The sequence below is a fragment of the Bufo bufo genome, chromosome 7 (assembly GCF_905171765.1).
Source record: "Bufo bufo chromosome 7, aBufBuf1.1, whole genome shotgun sequence".
NCBI lineage: Eukaryota > Metazoa > Chordata > Amphibia > Anura > Bufonidae > Bufo > Bufo bufo.
The window spans coordinates 28,295,042-28,311,207 of NC_053395.1; the positions used below are offsets into that span (position 1 = coordinate 28,295,042).

At 47.4% G+C, this 16,166-nt stretch overlaps 1 protein-coding gene across 2 annotated transcripts in view; it reads right to left on the bottom strand.

Annotated features, from left to right (window-relative positions):
• LOC121008971 (mitochondrial import inner membrane translocase subunit tim16-B-like) overlaps positions 1–16,166 on the bottom strand; it is a 136,674-nt gene that overhangs the window by 86,556 nt on the left and 33,952 nt on the right. For both annotated transcript variants that reach the window (XM_040441820.1, XM_040441818.1), the window contains exon 8: positions 3,068–3,154. In XM_040441820.1, the coding sequence (XP_040297754.1) occupies positions 3,068–3,154 (87 nt within the window). The remainder of the gene's footprint in view (positions 1–3,067; positions 3,155–16,166) is intronic.

The window sequence follows — 16,166 nt, forward strand, 5'->3', positions numbered from 1 at the left end:
AACCGCACACGCATAGCCACCAGGAAGGGGCTGGGAACTTAAAGTGGCCCTGGAAACCTAAATCTGCCCCCGTGTTGTACACAAGTAGGCGGAGCCAGCAATACTGTAGTGCAGCAAAAAGTACCGCCCCTGCAGAACCAAATACCACAGTGCAGCACAAAATAACCCCACCCCCGCTGCAGTATTCGACTGTATCACTGTCCTGGGGACAGCGATAAAGTTGAATTCAGGAGGGCATCTGCAGCTGCCAGCCGGGTGCATAAGAATCTGATGTTCCTACATTAATTAATTTTGAGACCATCATCTAATTATGTACCTGGCCAACAGCCAGGAGAAGGGCTCAGCTGTCCCTCTGGGAATCGGCTGAGCCTCACCGGAAAATGTCCCTGTAGGTGCTATGCCCAGTCCGACCCTGGCAGCCACCCTCCATTTACTGCTATGGGTCTTTCAAAAACAGCAGAGCACGCTCACTCAGTTATTTTTGAAAGTCCAATACATGTGAATGGAGAGGACGCTGTGCATGCTCAGTGTTTATTTCGGGGGGGCCCCGTTCTTGGGATAAGAGCAGGTCCCACAGGAGGGACCTGCACCTATTTAATTATTTTACGCACTTATATAGCGCTCCTATATTCCACAGCGCTTTACAGACAATAGCCTCAAACCGAGGACCCCAGCCCTGTAAGGCACCAGTGCTAACCACTGAGCTACCGTGCTGCCCATACCTATCTGACGTTTATGGCATATTCTAGCTAAATGGGACAATCCCTTTAATTTGCTTATTGTATACGGATCCCCAGTTACTGCTTGTGTTAGATGCCAGAGCTGGATTTACAATTCTACAAGCTTCAGGGCTGAAATCTCCCAGCATTCATTGAGCAGACTTTACACCAGGCTCTGTAAAGTAATACGATGTAAAAAAAAAAAATATTGTCTAATTCAATATTAGGATCTTGGAGAAGCTGCTGGGGTTGTGTCTGCCAATAAGCTTGTTGACGGTTTCCAATAAGAACCAGAAGAATTGCGAATACAGCTCTGGAGTTTAATACAGGCTGCAACTCCGGACAAGTACCAGATAATTAATAAAATGTTTTTAATTGACATTATGGCTAAACATATCCTGTAAAACATTTTTCATTCATTCATTTCTAATATGTTGTTTAGTTGATACAGACCACCAAGTGTAAACTGCTATGCAGCAGATCTGGTATTCCCTGGGCTACAATATAAAGTCTGTCCAAGGCAGGGCTGGCCAAATGGCGGGCGTCCAAGGCTTTTCTGTGTCCCTCACTATCCACGACAACCCCCACAGACTCCATTGTACAACATAACTCTTTTTTTCTAATAGTTTTTGGCCCAAAAGCTCAAAGTTGTAACATATAAATGCTAAATACGTGGGCAGCGCTGCTCCGGAGGAAACAAAAAAAAAATTAAAACTGACGAAGAGAAGAAAGTTATAAAGTTATAGATTGCGCCACAGAAGCCGGCTCCACCGGTGGGTCGCAGTCAATGAGAAGCAAAACAGTATTTATGTGACTTGTATTAATAGAGTTTAAAGGGCTTTATGAGTCCTTTTAAAGGGGTTTTCCGGGATTTTGATACTGATGACCTATCCGCAGGTCCGAGACCCCCGCCGATCAGCTGTTTGGGCGTGAGCGTTGTGGCCTTCTCCGTGCTTACCAAACACAGCTCTGTACATTGTATAGTGGTTGGGCTTGGTAACGCGCTCAGCCCCATTCTTGTGCTTAGTATCGCGCCTGGGCCATGTGACCGATGAACATGACGTCACTGGCCTAGGGAAAGCTGTTAGAAGGCAGCAGCGCGAATGCTAGCGCTGGTGACTTCTCAAACAGTGGATTAGCAGGGGTCCCGGGTGTCGCCCCCCCCCCCCCCACCGATCAGATACTGATGACCAAAGGATAGATCATCAGTTATAAACTCTCGGAAAACCCCTTGAACTTTCCAAAAGTAAAAAATAAGGCCATCTAATAGAGAAATATTGGGCGTGTCCAGGGAAACCTGGACATATGAGAGAGAGCGCAAAATAGGGTAGTACGTTCTGTATATAGTAAAAGTAAAACAAAAAGTGAAGGCTCACCTTTTGGGGTTGTGCAAGATATAGGCACAACCCTATTGTAGGCTTATACAGATTCTGCTATCCAGTAGACGTTTATGCTGCCGTAGAAAGAAGTCCTTGATGAAGAGACTGCCCGATCCCTCAAGGAATCAGCGTGAGAGAACAATAGATCCTATTTCAGGCGCAAGAAAACCGGAACCGATGGAATCTTCAGATTCAGCAATAAATATTATTGTATTATAGATGTAGTACATAAAATACAACGCGTTTCGGGGGTACTAAAGATTAGGATACACATGTGGGTTTATAAATGGGGGGGGGGGGGTTCCTAGACAGTGGGAACGCCCCCACACGCTCCAATCCATTCAGAATAAATAAAAACTAAATACAAGTACTCAATCCCATATAACAAATAGAACCGAAGGACGATCCTATAGTGGTAAATGAGTTTTTTATTATTAAATAGCAGGCTTTTAAGTTTAGGGGCATTGCTGTGATCGCAGAGAGCACTGGTCACGTGATCGTGAGTGCGCGATCACGTGACCGCCTTCATGGAAATGGGAACGCCAGAGCTGCAAAGCCATGGTGTACCGCGTGACCATGTGTCGTCACGTGTCGGTTGCCATGGGGTACCAGTGCACAAGCGTAATAACCTCAGCTACATAAGGCGACGAGAAACCGTACGGAATTAATTAAGCTTTGTTTGGCGTTTTTTTTTTTTTTTGTGTATTTATAAACCCACATGTGTATTCTAATCTTTATACCTGAGGAAGGGGGCTTTAGTACCCCCGAAACGCAACATCTATAATAAAATAATATATTTATTGCTGAATCTGAAGATTCCATCGGTTCCGGTTATCTTGTGCCTGAAGTAGGATCTATTGTTCTCTCACAAAAATAAGGCCATGTCCACACACTCACCGAGGTTTAGGTAGGAAAGACGCGACAGGCAGTGGGTAGAGCGGATTTGGGAATCCTCCGGGTGTACGCTACCTGGTTGAATCCTGATGTTAGGAGGTGGTTGTTGGAATTGGTCCAGACCACACGAGAATCTTTGTTGTTGTCATGTCCCTGGGCGTCCTGGGAAAAACAAAGATGTTACTGTAACCTGATAAAACAGATGCTCATCTGTAGTAAATAATCATGTCTGTTCATATATCCGTCCCACAGCTTTTTAGGTTATTCAGTATGGCCATCAGAATCTGATCAGCAGGGGGGCTGACACCCTGCACCCCCAACCATATATCCGACACTGGAATTACACAGGTCCCTCCATGGTGTAGTGGACGAATCCGATTACCATTCACTACTATGGGAGCGGCACTACACAACGGACAGAGCTGGGTAGTCACTGATCAGCGGGGATGCGTGGTGCCGGACCCCCTGCGTTGAGATAGCCCATAACTGGTCAACCCCTTTAAGAAGGATTGGGCATAGCAAAGTCAACAACCGATACTGCCAACTGCTGTGGTTCCAACACATGTAAAATTAAAATCTCTTATCGTTTTGTGTCTTCAGCTCCGATGCAGAGCTATGTGTCTCCACAGTAGCAAACAGTAACCAAACCCTGTGCAGTATGATCCTGCCGTCACGCTGACATCCATCTGGACCACCGAATGTATGCTATAGAAAACAGTGTGACTGCAGAATCTGACGACACAGAGTTTGTTTGTAGTCTGTTACCACGGAGACACATAGGTCGGCACAACAGTTGTAGACACAAAATGATAAGAGAACTGATTTTTTTTTTTACATTTCTTAATTGTATCATTATTTAATTGGTACAAGACCCTTAAGGGGCAGATTTTGTTGCAGAATTTTCCGGGACTGAAAATCATTCCATTCACCTGAATTGTGCTTGCCGCTCCAGTCAAATGAAGGGAACTTAATTTCAGATGCGGAACATTCTCCAACAAAATCTGCCGCGTGTGAAGGCAGCCTAACTGCTAACGCCGCAGAGCCCACTATTCGCCTGCCTCTGGTCCTGATTTCACTAGGATTCCCTCCCAGAATGCAAACCCACAGGTCACACGATAGAAAACGTCCTTACGGTCCTCATAGATTGAGGTATTGTCCCTTAAAGAGGAGCTGTTGTATTCCACGTGAAATAACAATTCTGGAGCGACTTTCCTTATAACTTTGTGTTGTGCTGTTCCCCTGTTATTTCTACTAGAAGTTTATGAATAAATTGACAATTGGGGTTTATCAGAAGGGAGACTATCCCTGCACAGTTTGAGGCCTCTTGCACACCAACGTTTTATTTTTTTTCCATTTACGTTCCGTTTTTTGTCTTCCGTATACAGAACCATTCATTTCAATGGATCTGCAAAAAAAAACTAAAAAAACTGAAGGTACTCCATATGCCTTTCATTTCCGTTCAAAGTTAGAACATGTCCTAATATTGTCCGCATAACGGACAAGGATAGTACTGTACTATCAGGGGCCAGCTGTTCCGTTCCACAAAAAATGGAATGCACACGGACGTCATCCGTATTTTTTGCGGATCTGTTTTTTGCGGACTGCAAAATACTGAAAAAGCCATACGGTCGTGTGCAAGAGGCCTGACACTTTCCAATTGGGGGTGGTAATGGCAGACTGTGCAGACACAAGGATAAATGGTAACACCCAGTTGGCAATTTAACCATAGAGTTATAGTCGGATTAATAAGGCACAGCACAGCATACAGTAATAAGAAAATAGGTTCCAGAATTGTTATGTCATGGGGAATGCAGGTTACTAAAACAGACATGGAGATGGACAGTATTAGAAATATATGGCTGACTTCTTGCCAAAACAGCACCACAGCGGACCACAGGTTGTGCCTGGTACTGCAGACATATTCGCATGTATTCAAATATAAACTAATAATCAAATTATAAAAAAAAAAATCTGAAGCACAAGCTACATATTACAAATAATACACACTCCTAATCACTGAAACTGCAATACCAAGAAGGACAAACCGCAGGGTTATGCAAATCGAGGACACAGCAGGTGTCGCTAATATCTGCCGAAGATGAAATTTTCAAGCACCTAGCTCCAATCTGTGACATGTGAGAGCGGCATAAAAGCCAGACTGAAAGCAATGTTTTTTTAGCCATGTGAAACCTCATAAATCGGATGAAGTCATGTGGGATGATTGTGCGATGCCTCCTGTTCGTCGACATGCCAGCTATCTCCACTTGCCACAAACAGAGAGGGACAAATCCTTGACCTTGGTTTATCACTCCGGTAGATCGCTACGTGCCTAGGCCGAGATGTCTGCACTGGTCAATGTTGCATGTCCCTGTGGTTGGGTGAACAACAACAAATTGGAATGGCAGCAAGAGGTGCACAGAGGAGAACCTCTGCACGGACGGGTCGTCAGATTAGAAGAATGGCGCATAGTGACCCATTCTGTACTGCAGGTGAAAGTGGATGTCACATCCCAAGCCTGGGGCGGCAAACGGTGTCTACACAAACCATCAGAAGGCGTCTGCACAAGATCCGGCTACGAGCCAGACGTCCAGCTACAGGTGTGCCATTGACCTCACGCCACCGTTCTCAAAGGCTACTATCATGGTACACAGTAAAACCTCAATGGAGGCTGGCATGGAGGTCTATCCTCTTCAGAGATGTCCCGCTTTTGTCTCAGATGCAACGATAACTGGAGATTGGTCTGAAGACCACGTGGACAAGGCAATGAAAAGGCCTTCACACCAGTCCTACTCCATGGATTATGGTGTGGGGTAGCCGCACCCCTCTAGTCCTCATTTCAGGTACACTAACAGTAGGCACTACAAAGTGCCCCAACAGGCGAAAAAACAAGGAAACGGAGCTCATAGTACCGTATATAAAAATATATAATTTTATTATGACATGATTAAAATATAAAGCAATAATAATATACCATTAAAAAGTGAAAAGAAGCAGAAAAAATAAAAAAGAACGCCACCCTGGGATAGCACACGTGTCAAATGTAAAACATGATGATCAATGAAATAGATAATATAGGGTACAGTGCCCCAACAGGACAATGTCAGGACGCATCATGCTTGTGCTACTGTGTGCAGCCTGCGTGGCCTAAACGTGCTTCCACGGCCTGCATAGTCTCCAGACTTGTCTCCCATCGAGCACATCTGGGACACCATTGCTCGATAATTGCAAATGGAGCTGATCTTGATGATTTGCGTGCCTAAGTGCTTTCAGCGTGGCAGAACATTCCTCAGACAACCATTAATAACCTCACTGATAGCATGCCAAGGCATGTAAGCACAGCTATTTCTGCGAGTGTCTCTCATACTCGATACTGCATAAATCGAGATGTTTTTAATATTTTGTTTTAATTTTTTATCATTTGCATATCATTAACATGTCTATCCATCCAGTGATTTCCATAATTCCACCACTTTTTCTTCTTGGTGCTGCAATTTCAATGTTCAGGAGTGTATGTATTATATACATACATACATACATACATATAAGTACATGGATGTCCCTTTAAAGCACCATGCGGTAACCTGCTGCCAGCTGTTGACAGGAGCGGTGCCAGCACGGGACCCGTCAGTGTGCCTTAGGCGGCAACAAATCGTTCTGTCACTCAATGTGACCCCACACTGAGCCAGCTGTAGCGCTGCCACTTCTGTAATATGATCTCCAGACCCATCTAGTTCAGGCTACGGTGAAAAGCATTACACTTGCCGTGTGCCTGCTGTCTCCGGCATTAAAGTGTGCCACTTGCCCGTGCTGGCATCGCCACCACTTAACAGTGAGCAGGGACATCTGTCAGCTCTGAGCAGCATTCTACTATATAAACCTGTGTATATACAGTTTACAGGCTGCGAAACGCGTGACGGCTTCAAGTAAATATTTATACCCAATGTGTGAATAGCATGTGTCCATAATGAAGAGGACAAGACATGTGTATAGCTTCCCACACGGCAGAGGAAGGCACTGGATTTTACTAGTTTTACATTAAAGGAATCTGTCAGCAGTTCGACCATGCTAGACTGCTGACAGCAGTAAGCAGGGGCTGGGAGAGCAGTACTATCTGAAAGAGGTTGTATCACCTCTTCACCAAAGTCAGATAGGTGTGGGTCCCTGCACCTATCTCTAGAACAGGGCCCCCCAAAGTGAATGAGAGTGCACCGCGCATGCACGGTGTGCTCTCCATTTACTTCTATGCACTGCAAATGCGGCATTCACCTCTATGGTACTGCCGGAAATAACAGAGCCAGAACTCCCATAGAAATGAATGGAGGGCAACCGTGCATGCGCAGCTCTGTTCTTTGTTCACTACAAGGGTCCCATTCTGGAAATAGTAGCAGGACCAGAGTTGGGACTCACACCTATCTAACATTGGTGGCATAGCCAAGTGATTTGCCACTAATATCTGAAGTGACACTCAACATATGTGAAGTCATTTTATTTTTTTATCAGGAATAGAGTGAATATGAACTTTTATTCTGCCAGGTTCTGCTCCTGCAGGAGGCGGGGCTTCACTGTATAATGCTCCATGGACCCCTCCCCTCAAGTGACAACTGCTGTATCCAACCAGGAGACCAGTACTTCTGTCACTCATAACAAAGGGGAGAGGCTGTAAAGTCGCTCAATGCAGAACACTTCATAGTGAAACTCCGCCTCCAGGGCACTTGCAGGTGCAGAATCTGGCAGAATAAAAGCTCATATTCACCCAACTCCTCATAATAAAAGCCACAAAAGGTAAAAAAAAAAATTCAGCTCTCACCCACCTCTACCTGGTGCTGTCACTCAGTTTAGCACGGCCAAAACTGCTGACAGATTCCCTTCACAGGGTGAACCTACAGCTACTCACGGATTTATATTTCCAGGTAAATTATGGGAAAATCTCTAAAAATACATAAATGCTGCCAAAACCTACGTACGGGGCAGCCCGGCTGTCTAGAAACGTAAGGCTGTGTTCACATCTCTGTTAGAGATGATCCGGAAGCCTGATTCGGCATAAATACCGTCTGTCAGTCAAACAAAAGCCGCTGCATGGAGAGTGGGTGGAGAACCGTCAATAAGGACCCAGCGGTGATCCGTTGAATCTGGCAAAAACAGATCTGGTGAACCTCTGAACCCCATAGCTATATCCCTGCCACTGCCTGCCAACAGAAATGGAGATCGGGCATGCTGGATTTCGGCATAATCTATTCTGTGCTCCCCCGGGATAAGCACTACCCGGGGCATTGTGCAGCTGCTTATCCTCCTCTCCCTGTGGCAGTACACATGCATGCTCAGCCTGCCAGGGATGGCTGTTGAGCAGCAGAGAAACAGCTTTTCCACCCTATGAGTGGGGCCTCTTGTATAAGAAGGGAGATAAGCAGCTATGAGAAAGATTTGGTGCCGCTTTTCTCCAAGATGAACAATATCACTGAGTAAGAAAATAACACATTGATAGATCTTAGGGCTCATTTAGAGATGCCATAAGCGTTTTGGAGTCCACAAATTGTGGATCCGCAAAACACGAACACCGGCCACAGGCATTCCGCATTTTGCGGACCACACATGGACGGCCCTATGATAGAAACAGCTATTCTTGTCCAAATAGGACACGTTCTATCTTTTTTTTGCGGGGCCGCGGAACAGAACTACGGATGCGGACAGCACACGGTGTGCTGTCCGCATCTTTTGCAGCCTCATTGAAGTGAAACGGGTCCGCAAAATTGCGAAACTGATCCAGACTCATTCATACGGTCGTCTGAATGAACCCTTATAGGATGAGGATCTTTTGGGTTGAAAATTTTGGGATCCTGCCATGATCACTGCCCATTGTAAACGCACCTATGAGCGCCCCCGGGTGGACGCGTCCACACTCCAGCGTATGTTAAATAAATATTTGACCATGCTAATCTGTCTAACATATTAATCCAAACATACAATGACATATAGCGAGTGGTTAAAACCGCCATACGATGTCACCCACACTATTTATAGCCACCACCTCGGCTCCGTCCGAACTTCCCACGGCCCCAAATCCTCTAATCCCACACACTTCCTGCAGGCAGAGGGGGAGCGACGCATGAGAGACACGGACTAAGAGAGATGCACTTCCACACAGATATCATGGAAACGCCGCCAGATTCCTATTGTCACGGTGAGAAGTCCCAGAGACAATAGGGACAATGCGCGGTATAGGCGTATTTGGATAGGTGCGTCTATGTGCAACATCTGGTCTCCGAATATATACGCTCATCTCCCGGGAACTTCCCCCAAAAGAATCCTTTAATACATAGAGAGTAATCAGGGGAGTATTTGATCAGCCCATGCTCAGTACATACACCCTGGTCCATTACTCAAACATTCTGCTCCGGTTAATGGGTTGTCATGACGACAGAGAACTAACATGGCTGACACCCCGTAGAGACAGGGCCAGGCAAACATCCAACTCTTAGGAATGGCTAACCGGGGGCACAGCTGTGACTGTCACCGAGCCCCCCTACGACAAATACCTCCCCGATACAACTAAAAATGTGTAAGAAAGGGTGAGCGCTGCTCCGGAGGGGATTAGACTGTCCGGAAGATGCTCATATTGCGCAGCTTTAGCCCTCGATAAAGTTGTATTACCGTAACAGCGCCGAACAAACGGTATGCTGGGCCTCATATACCGAAACTGCAAAAAGCTTAGCTCTGATTGGTTGCTATGGACAACAAGGACAGGCTTAAAGGGGTTGTGCCAAGTTTAGAAGTTATCCCCTATCCTAGGGTTAGAGGATCACTAACAGATCACTGGGGGTCCGACCCCACCTATCCCAAGAATGGGGGTCCCTTTTTCCTGATCTGATGGAGCGGCAGGTCAGATATGCGCCCTGCCGCTCCATTCATTCTCTATGGCACTGCCAGAGATAGAAGAGTTCAGCGCTCACCGCTTGCCTATCTCCAGGAGTCGCATAGAAAATGAATGGAATGGCAGTGGCATGTCTGACCTTCCGTCAGATCGGAGGAACGGGACCCCCATTCCTGGGATCGGTGGCGGTCCTGCGGTCAGAACCCTAGCAATCCGTTAGTTATCCCCTAACTTGTAAATTTGGTACACCCCCTTTAAGGGTCCTTTGACATGGGGGTTAAGATCGGCTACTATGAAGGTGGAGGCTATGCTACGCCGTTTCCGTAACTCCCACGAGTTAGTGTTCCATGGACGCGTGCTGTACGTGTTCTCCACAGACAGCACACTTACCCACATCAGTGTTTTAGCACGGACGGTCCACGGTTTTAGCACAGAAGCATGGCCTATTTTGTCCTTGTAACGGATCCATTATAGTATATGGTTCCGTGAAAAACACGGATGCAGCACGGACCATTAGGAGGAGATGTTCTGAAAATTTATTTTCAGCTCCGCAGTGTCTTTAGAACACGCTTGACACACGGAACGCAAAAAAACGGACATACGGGCCTAACACAGAAATCTTCAGGAATGAATCACTGACCATCTTCTCACGGATTTCATCACGCACATGGAGGTGTGAATGAGGCCTTACTTGCATGGGAGTTAAAGGGACTTTTCATGATTTAAATATTGAAGACTCAGGCCTCATCGACACGACTGTATTTTTTATTTTTTTATTTTTTGCAGATCAAATGCAGACCCACTCATCTCTATGATTGAGCTGCAATACCAAGCACAACCACTATACAACGGACGGCGCTGTGTTTGGTATAAACCAGGGATGCCCAACCTGCGGCCCTCCAGCTGTTGCGAAACTACAACTCTCAGCATGCCCGGACAGCCCACAACAGGGCATGGTGGGAGTTGTAGTTTTGCAATAGCTGGAAGGCCGCAGGTTGAGCCTCTCTGGTATAAACCATACTTGCCAACTCTCCTGGGGCGTCCAGGAGAGTCTCAAAAAAGGGGATACATCCCGAATTAATTGGTAACTCTCCTGCATAGATGGCTGCATTCTCCTCTAAAACAGCCCTCCATGAGCTCTAACTGCATGGGGTGGAGGGATGTGGACCCCGGAGCCCATACATGTTCTGAGGGGGTGTGACACATCATAAAAAGGGTGGGGCTATACAGGAAAGGGGTGGAGTCTTGAAAAGGGGGCGTGTCAACATATAGAATAAAAATTCCAAAAGCTTGCTGCTGATCAAAGGGGGTACTGAGATGAGATGTAGGGGCAAGACTTGGGTGTCATAGGCAACAGAGACAGTTTTATTAAAAAAAAATTACTTTTACTAAATCTGCCCCAAATAATACAGAAAGCCCCCCCCCCCTTTAAATGCAAATTAGAACAACCCCCTCCCCTTTGTACACAGTCCTACAAAACTTAGGATTTGTTGGCAAGTATGAAAGTGCTGATATTTCCCTAATGTAAGGTTAATAGAATTCATGCAGAAGATTATTGTCTCTGCAGCGCCCCCTTCAGGTGGTCAATGCAATCATTAAATTAGCTCCAAGCTGGAGTTTCCTTTAAATGAAAAAAATGCTAATTAAGAACGGTTGATGTCTTAAAAGCAGCAAATCCAGGATTCTCACTTTTTTGGCATCTACAAGACTTAATGGGAAACTGAGCAAATGTATCTTTACCCAAAAGCAAATTGCCTTCATGACGTCCTGTCACATGACTGCAATGATTGAAATGGTAGTATCCTGGGAGTTGTAGTGCCACTGTGTATTGACCGCAGGAAGTTGGAATGGTTGCAACCCAAATGCTTCCAGGATTCGGGTCTGGATTGCATTGACTTGTGTGGGACGGTCACTGAATATTTAGATTTCTCATGTTAACAATTGTGAAACTGATCAGCATCTTCCAGGAAAACTGCAAAATGATGAATCACTCAGAGCAATAAAACCGGGGGAGCGGACACAGAATATACAACCCTGCGCCCAGAACCGACTCTGATACCCCCACCTAGCTGGAGGTCATGGAAGTGATTATATACCAAATATTAGGAGGAGGAGAGGTTCGTGTCCTGATGTCTGTGTATTAGGAGGAGGAGAGGTCCGTGTCCTGATGTCTGTGTATTAGGAGGAGGAGAGGTCCGTGTCCTGATGTCTGTGTATTAGGAGGAGGAGAGGTCCGTGTCCTGATGTCTGTGTATTAGGAGGAGGAGAGGTCCGCGTCCTGATGTCTGTGTATTAGGAGGAGGAGAGGTCCGTGTCCTGATGTCTGTGTATTAGGAGGAGGAGAGGTCCGTGTCCTGATGTCTGTGTATTAGGAGGAGGAGAGGTCCGTGTCCTGATGTCTGTGTATTAGGAGGAGGAGAGGTCCGTGTCCTGATGTCTGTGTATTAGGAGGAGGAGAGGTCCGTGTCCTGATGTCTGTGTATTAGGAGGAGGAGAGGTCCATGTCCTGATGTCTGTGTATTAGGAGGAGGAGAGGTCCGTGTCCTGATGTCTGTGTATTAGGAGGAGGAGAGGTCCGTGTCCTGATGTCTGTGTATTAGGAGGAGGAGAGGTCCGTGTCCTGATGTCTGTGTATTAGGAGGAGAAGAGGTCCGTGTATTAGGAGGAGGAGAGGTCCGCGTCCTGATGTCTGTGTATTAGGAGGAGGAGAGGTCCGCGTCCTGATGTCCGTGTATTAGGAGGAGAGGTCCGCGTCCTGATGTCTGTGTATTAGGAGGAGGAGAGGTCCGTGTCCTGATGTCTGTGTATTAGGAGGAGGAGAGGTCCGTGTCCTGATGTCTGTGTATTAGGAGGAGGAGAGGTCTGTGTCCTGATGTCTGTGTATTAGGAGGAGGAGAGGTCCATGTCCTGATGTCTGTGTATTAGGAGGAGGAGAGGTCCGTGTCCTGATGTCTGTGTATTAGGAGGAGGAGAGGTCCGTGTCCTGATGTCTGTGTATTAGGAGGAGGAGAGGTCCATGTCCTGATGTCTGTGTATTAGGAGGAGGAGAGGTCCGTGTCCTGATGTCTGTGTATTAGGAGGAGGAGAGGTCCGTGTCCTGATGTCTGTGTATTAGGAGGAGGAGAGGTCCGTGTCCTGATGTCTGTGTATTAGGAGGAGGAGAGGTCCGTGTCCTGATGTCTGTGTATTAGGAGGAGGAGAGGTCCGTGTCCTGATGTCTGTGTATTAGGAGGAGGAGAGGTCCGTGTCCTGATGTCTGTGTATTAGGCGGAGGAGAGGTCCGTGTCCTGATGTCTGTGTATTAGGAGGAGGAGAGGTCCGTGTCCTGATGTCTGTGTATTAGGAGGAGGAGAGGTTCGTGTCCTGATGTCTGTGTATTAGGAGGAGGAGAGGTCCGTGTCCTGATGTCTGTGTATTAGGAGGAGGAGAGGTCCGTGTCCTGATGTCTGTGTATTAGGCGGAGGAGAGGTCCGTGTCCTGATGTCTGTGTATTAGGAGGAGGAGAGGTCCGTGTCCTGATGTCTGTGTATTAGGAGGAGGAGAGGTCCGTGTCCTGATGTCTGTGTATTAGGAGGAGAAGAGGTCCGTGTATTAGGAGGAGGAGAGGTCCGCGTCCTGATGTCTGTGTATTAGGAGGAGGAGAGGTCCGCGTCCTGATGTCCGTGTATTAGGAGGAGAGGTCCGCGTCCTGATGTCTGTGTATTAGGAGGAGGAGAGGTCCGTGTCCTGATGTCTGTGTATTAGGAGGAGGAGAGGTCCGTGTCCTGATGTCTGTGTATTAGGAGGAGGAGAGGTCCATGTCCTGATGTCTGTGTATTAGGAGGAGGAGAGGTCCGTGTCCTGATGTCTGTGTATTAGGAGGAGGAGAGGTCCGTGTCCTGATGTCTGTGTATTAGGAGGAGGAGAGGTCCATGTCCTGATGTCTGTGTATTAGGAGGAGGAGAGGTCCGTGTCCTGATGTCTGTGTATTAGGAGGAGGAGAGGTCCGTGTCCTGATGTCTGTGTATTAGGAGGAGGAGAGGTCCGTGTCCTGATGTCTGTGTATTAGGAGGAGGAGAGGTCCGTGTCCTGATGTCTGTGTATTAGGAGGAGGAGAGGTCCGTGTCCTGATGTCTGTGTATTAGGCGGAGGAGAGGTCCGTGTCCTGATGTCTGTGTATTAGGAGGAGGAGAGGTCCGTGTCCTGATGTCTGTGTATTAGGAGGAGGAGAGGTTCGTGTCCTGATGTCTGTGTATTAGGAGGAGGAGAGGTCCGTGTCCTGATGTCTGTGTATTAGGAGGAGGAGAGGTCCGTGTCCTGATGTCTGTGTATTAGGAGGAGGAGGAGAGGTCCGTGTCCTGATGTCTGTGTATTAGGAGGAGGAGAGGTCCGTGTCCTGATGTCTGTGTATTAGGAGGAGGAGAGGTCCGTGTCCTGATGTCTGTGTATTAGGAGGAGGAGAGGTCCGTGTCCTGATGTCTGTGTATTAGGAGGAGGAGAGGTTCGTGTCCTGATGTCTGTGTATTAGGAGGAGGAGAGGTCCGTGTCCTGATGTCTGTGTATTAGGAGGAGGAGAGGTCCGTGTCCTGATGTCTGTGTATTAGGAGGAGGAGAGGTCCGTGTCCTGATGTCTGTGTATTAGGAGGAGGAGGAGAGGTCCCTGTCCTGATGTCTGTGTATTAGGAGGAGGAGAGGTCCGTGTCCTGATGTCGGTGTTTTAGGAGGAGGAGAGGTCCGTGTCCTGATGTCTGTGTATTAGGAGGAGGAGAGGTCCGTGTCCTGATGTCTGTGTATTAGGAGGAGGAGAGGTCCGTGTCCTGATGTCTGTGTATTAGGAGGAGGAGAGGTCCGTGTCCTGGTGTCTGTGTATTAGGAGAGTCTGTGTTATATTAGGTGACGACACCAGTGTACGTGGGGTAGGATGAAGGCTTTAGCCTGTATATTAGGTGCACACAGCAGGTCTTTGTTCAGCTGCCTTTCTATAAGGGGGGCACACAAGCTCCTGTGAGTGGGGGGGGGGGGGTTTGATGGTTTTCTCATGAGAAGCCTGGTTTTAATACTTAATAGAGAACATGTGCTGAAGCGTTTTTTGCGCCAACAGAAGAATATACTGAAATTAAACCCGTTCTTCAAAGCCAGATCTGCAGAGCATTCCTGCGCTTATGGATAGAACACGCCGATCGTGGCATTAACCCCTCATTGGCGGTCACAGAGCAGAACTATAATCCTCAACATGTGGGGGGGCAAAAAAAAAAAGGCTTCATAAAAGCAAATAAACAACAGATCCCCCATTGCCCCCTACACCTTGGTAATAAACTGCAAGATCTGCAAATCCGCCCCCCCCTCCTCCTCCTCCTCCTCCTCCTCAAGCTCTACGCCTGTGCAATTTACCCCGACCTGCAGACCATTCCATCAAGAAAGAGGAAATTGAGTGTATTTGGACAGAGAGGGAGAGGAGGTTAGCAGGAATTTTATGATGCTGAAGGAAAGAATTTCTCTCCTCCTCCCTCTCGGCCGCCCCGAGTGATGAGGGATGCTAGGACGCCCTGCAACATCTGGAAGCAGTTTCTGCGGCCAATTCACCCACACACTCTGGGATGAGGCTGCCCATTTTATCCGCTCACATGTGGCACTTAAAACTATGCCAAGGAATTCATTGACCATGAGATGCCCGGAAACTTTTTGGTCCATGAGATCCCTTGCAGTAGGCAGGTGATATAGTCTACAAGAGACCAAAGCGCGCATCCAGTGACGAGGGAACTACATGTACCAGCATGTAAGAAAAACTGGCAAGTGCGCTATAGAGCGGCTCAGTGGTTAGCATCGCCGCCTTGCAGCCCCGATACGATGAGTATGAATCCATCTGCACCGGGGTTGCATGTTCTCCTTATTGTTCCCCGCAGCATTTCCAAAAACATTGGGAGGAGATCGATGCAAATGCAATGCGGCTCCGTGACCGCAGAGGAGCCACGGGCTACGTAAGTCCTAAAGTAATGAGGGTAGGACCACACAGTGCCCTCGTGAGCCATTCGGGGCACGCCCGAGAACCGCCCAGCCAATTAAGCCACAGCTGCCTGTTCTTTAACTAATGAAGACCGCTCTGTGTAGCCGGGCTTCATTGTTAAATGACCGCCCGGTATTGAATCCTAAGGCCCCTTTTACACGAGCGAGTTTTCCGGCCGCATAGCATCCGGACTGAATCCCGACCCATTCATTTAAATTTTCACACATCATCTTTGAGTTCAGGAAAAAACGCGGCATGCTCTATAATCGGGCGTTTTCCAAGAAACCCCATCTCCGTAAAAGAGAATGGGGCTTGCGTGAAAA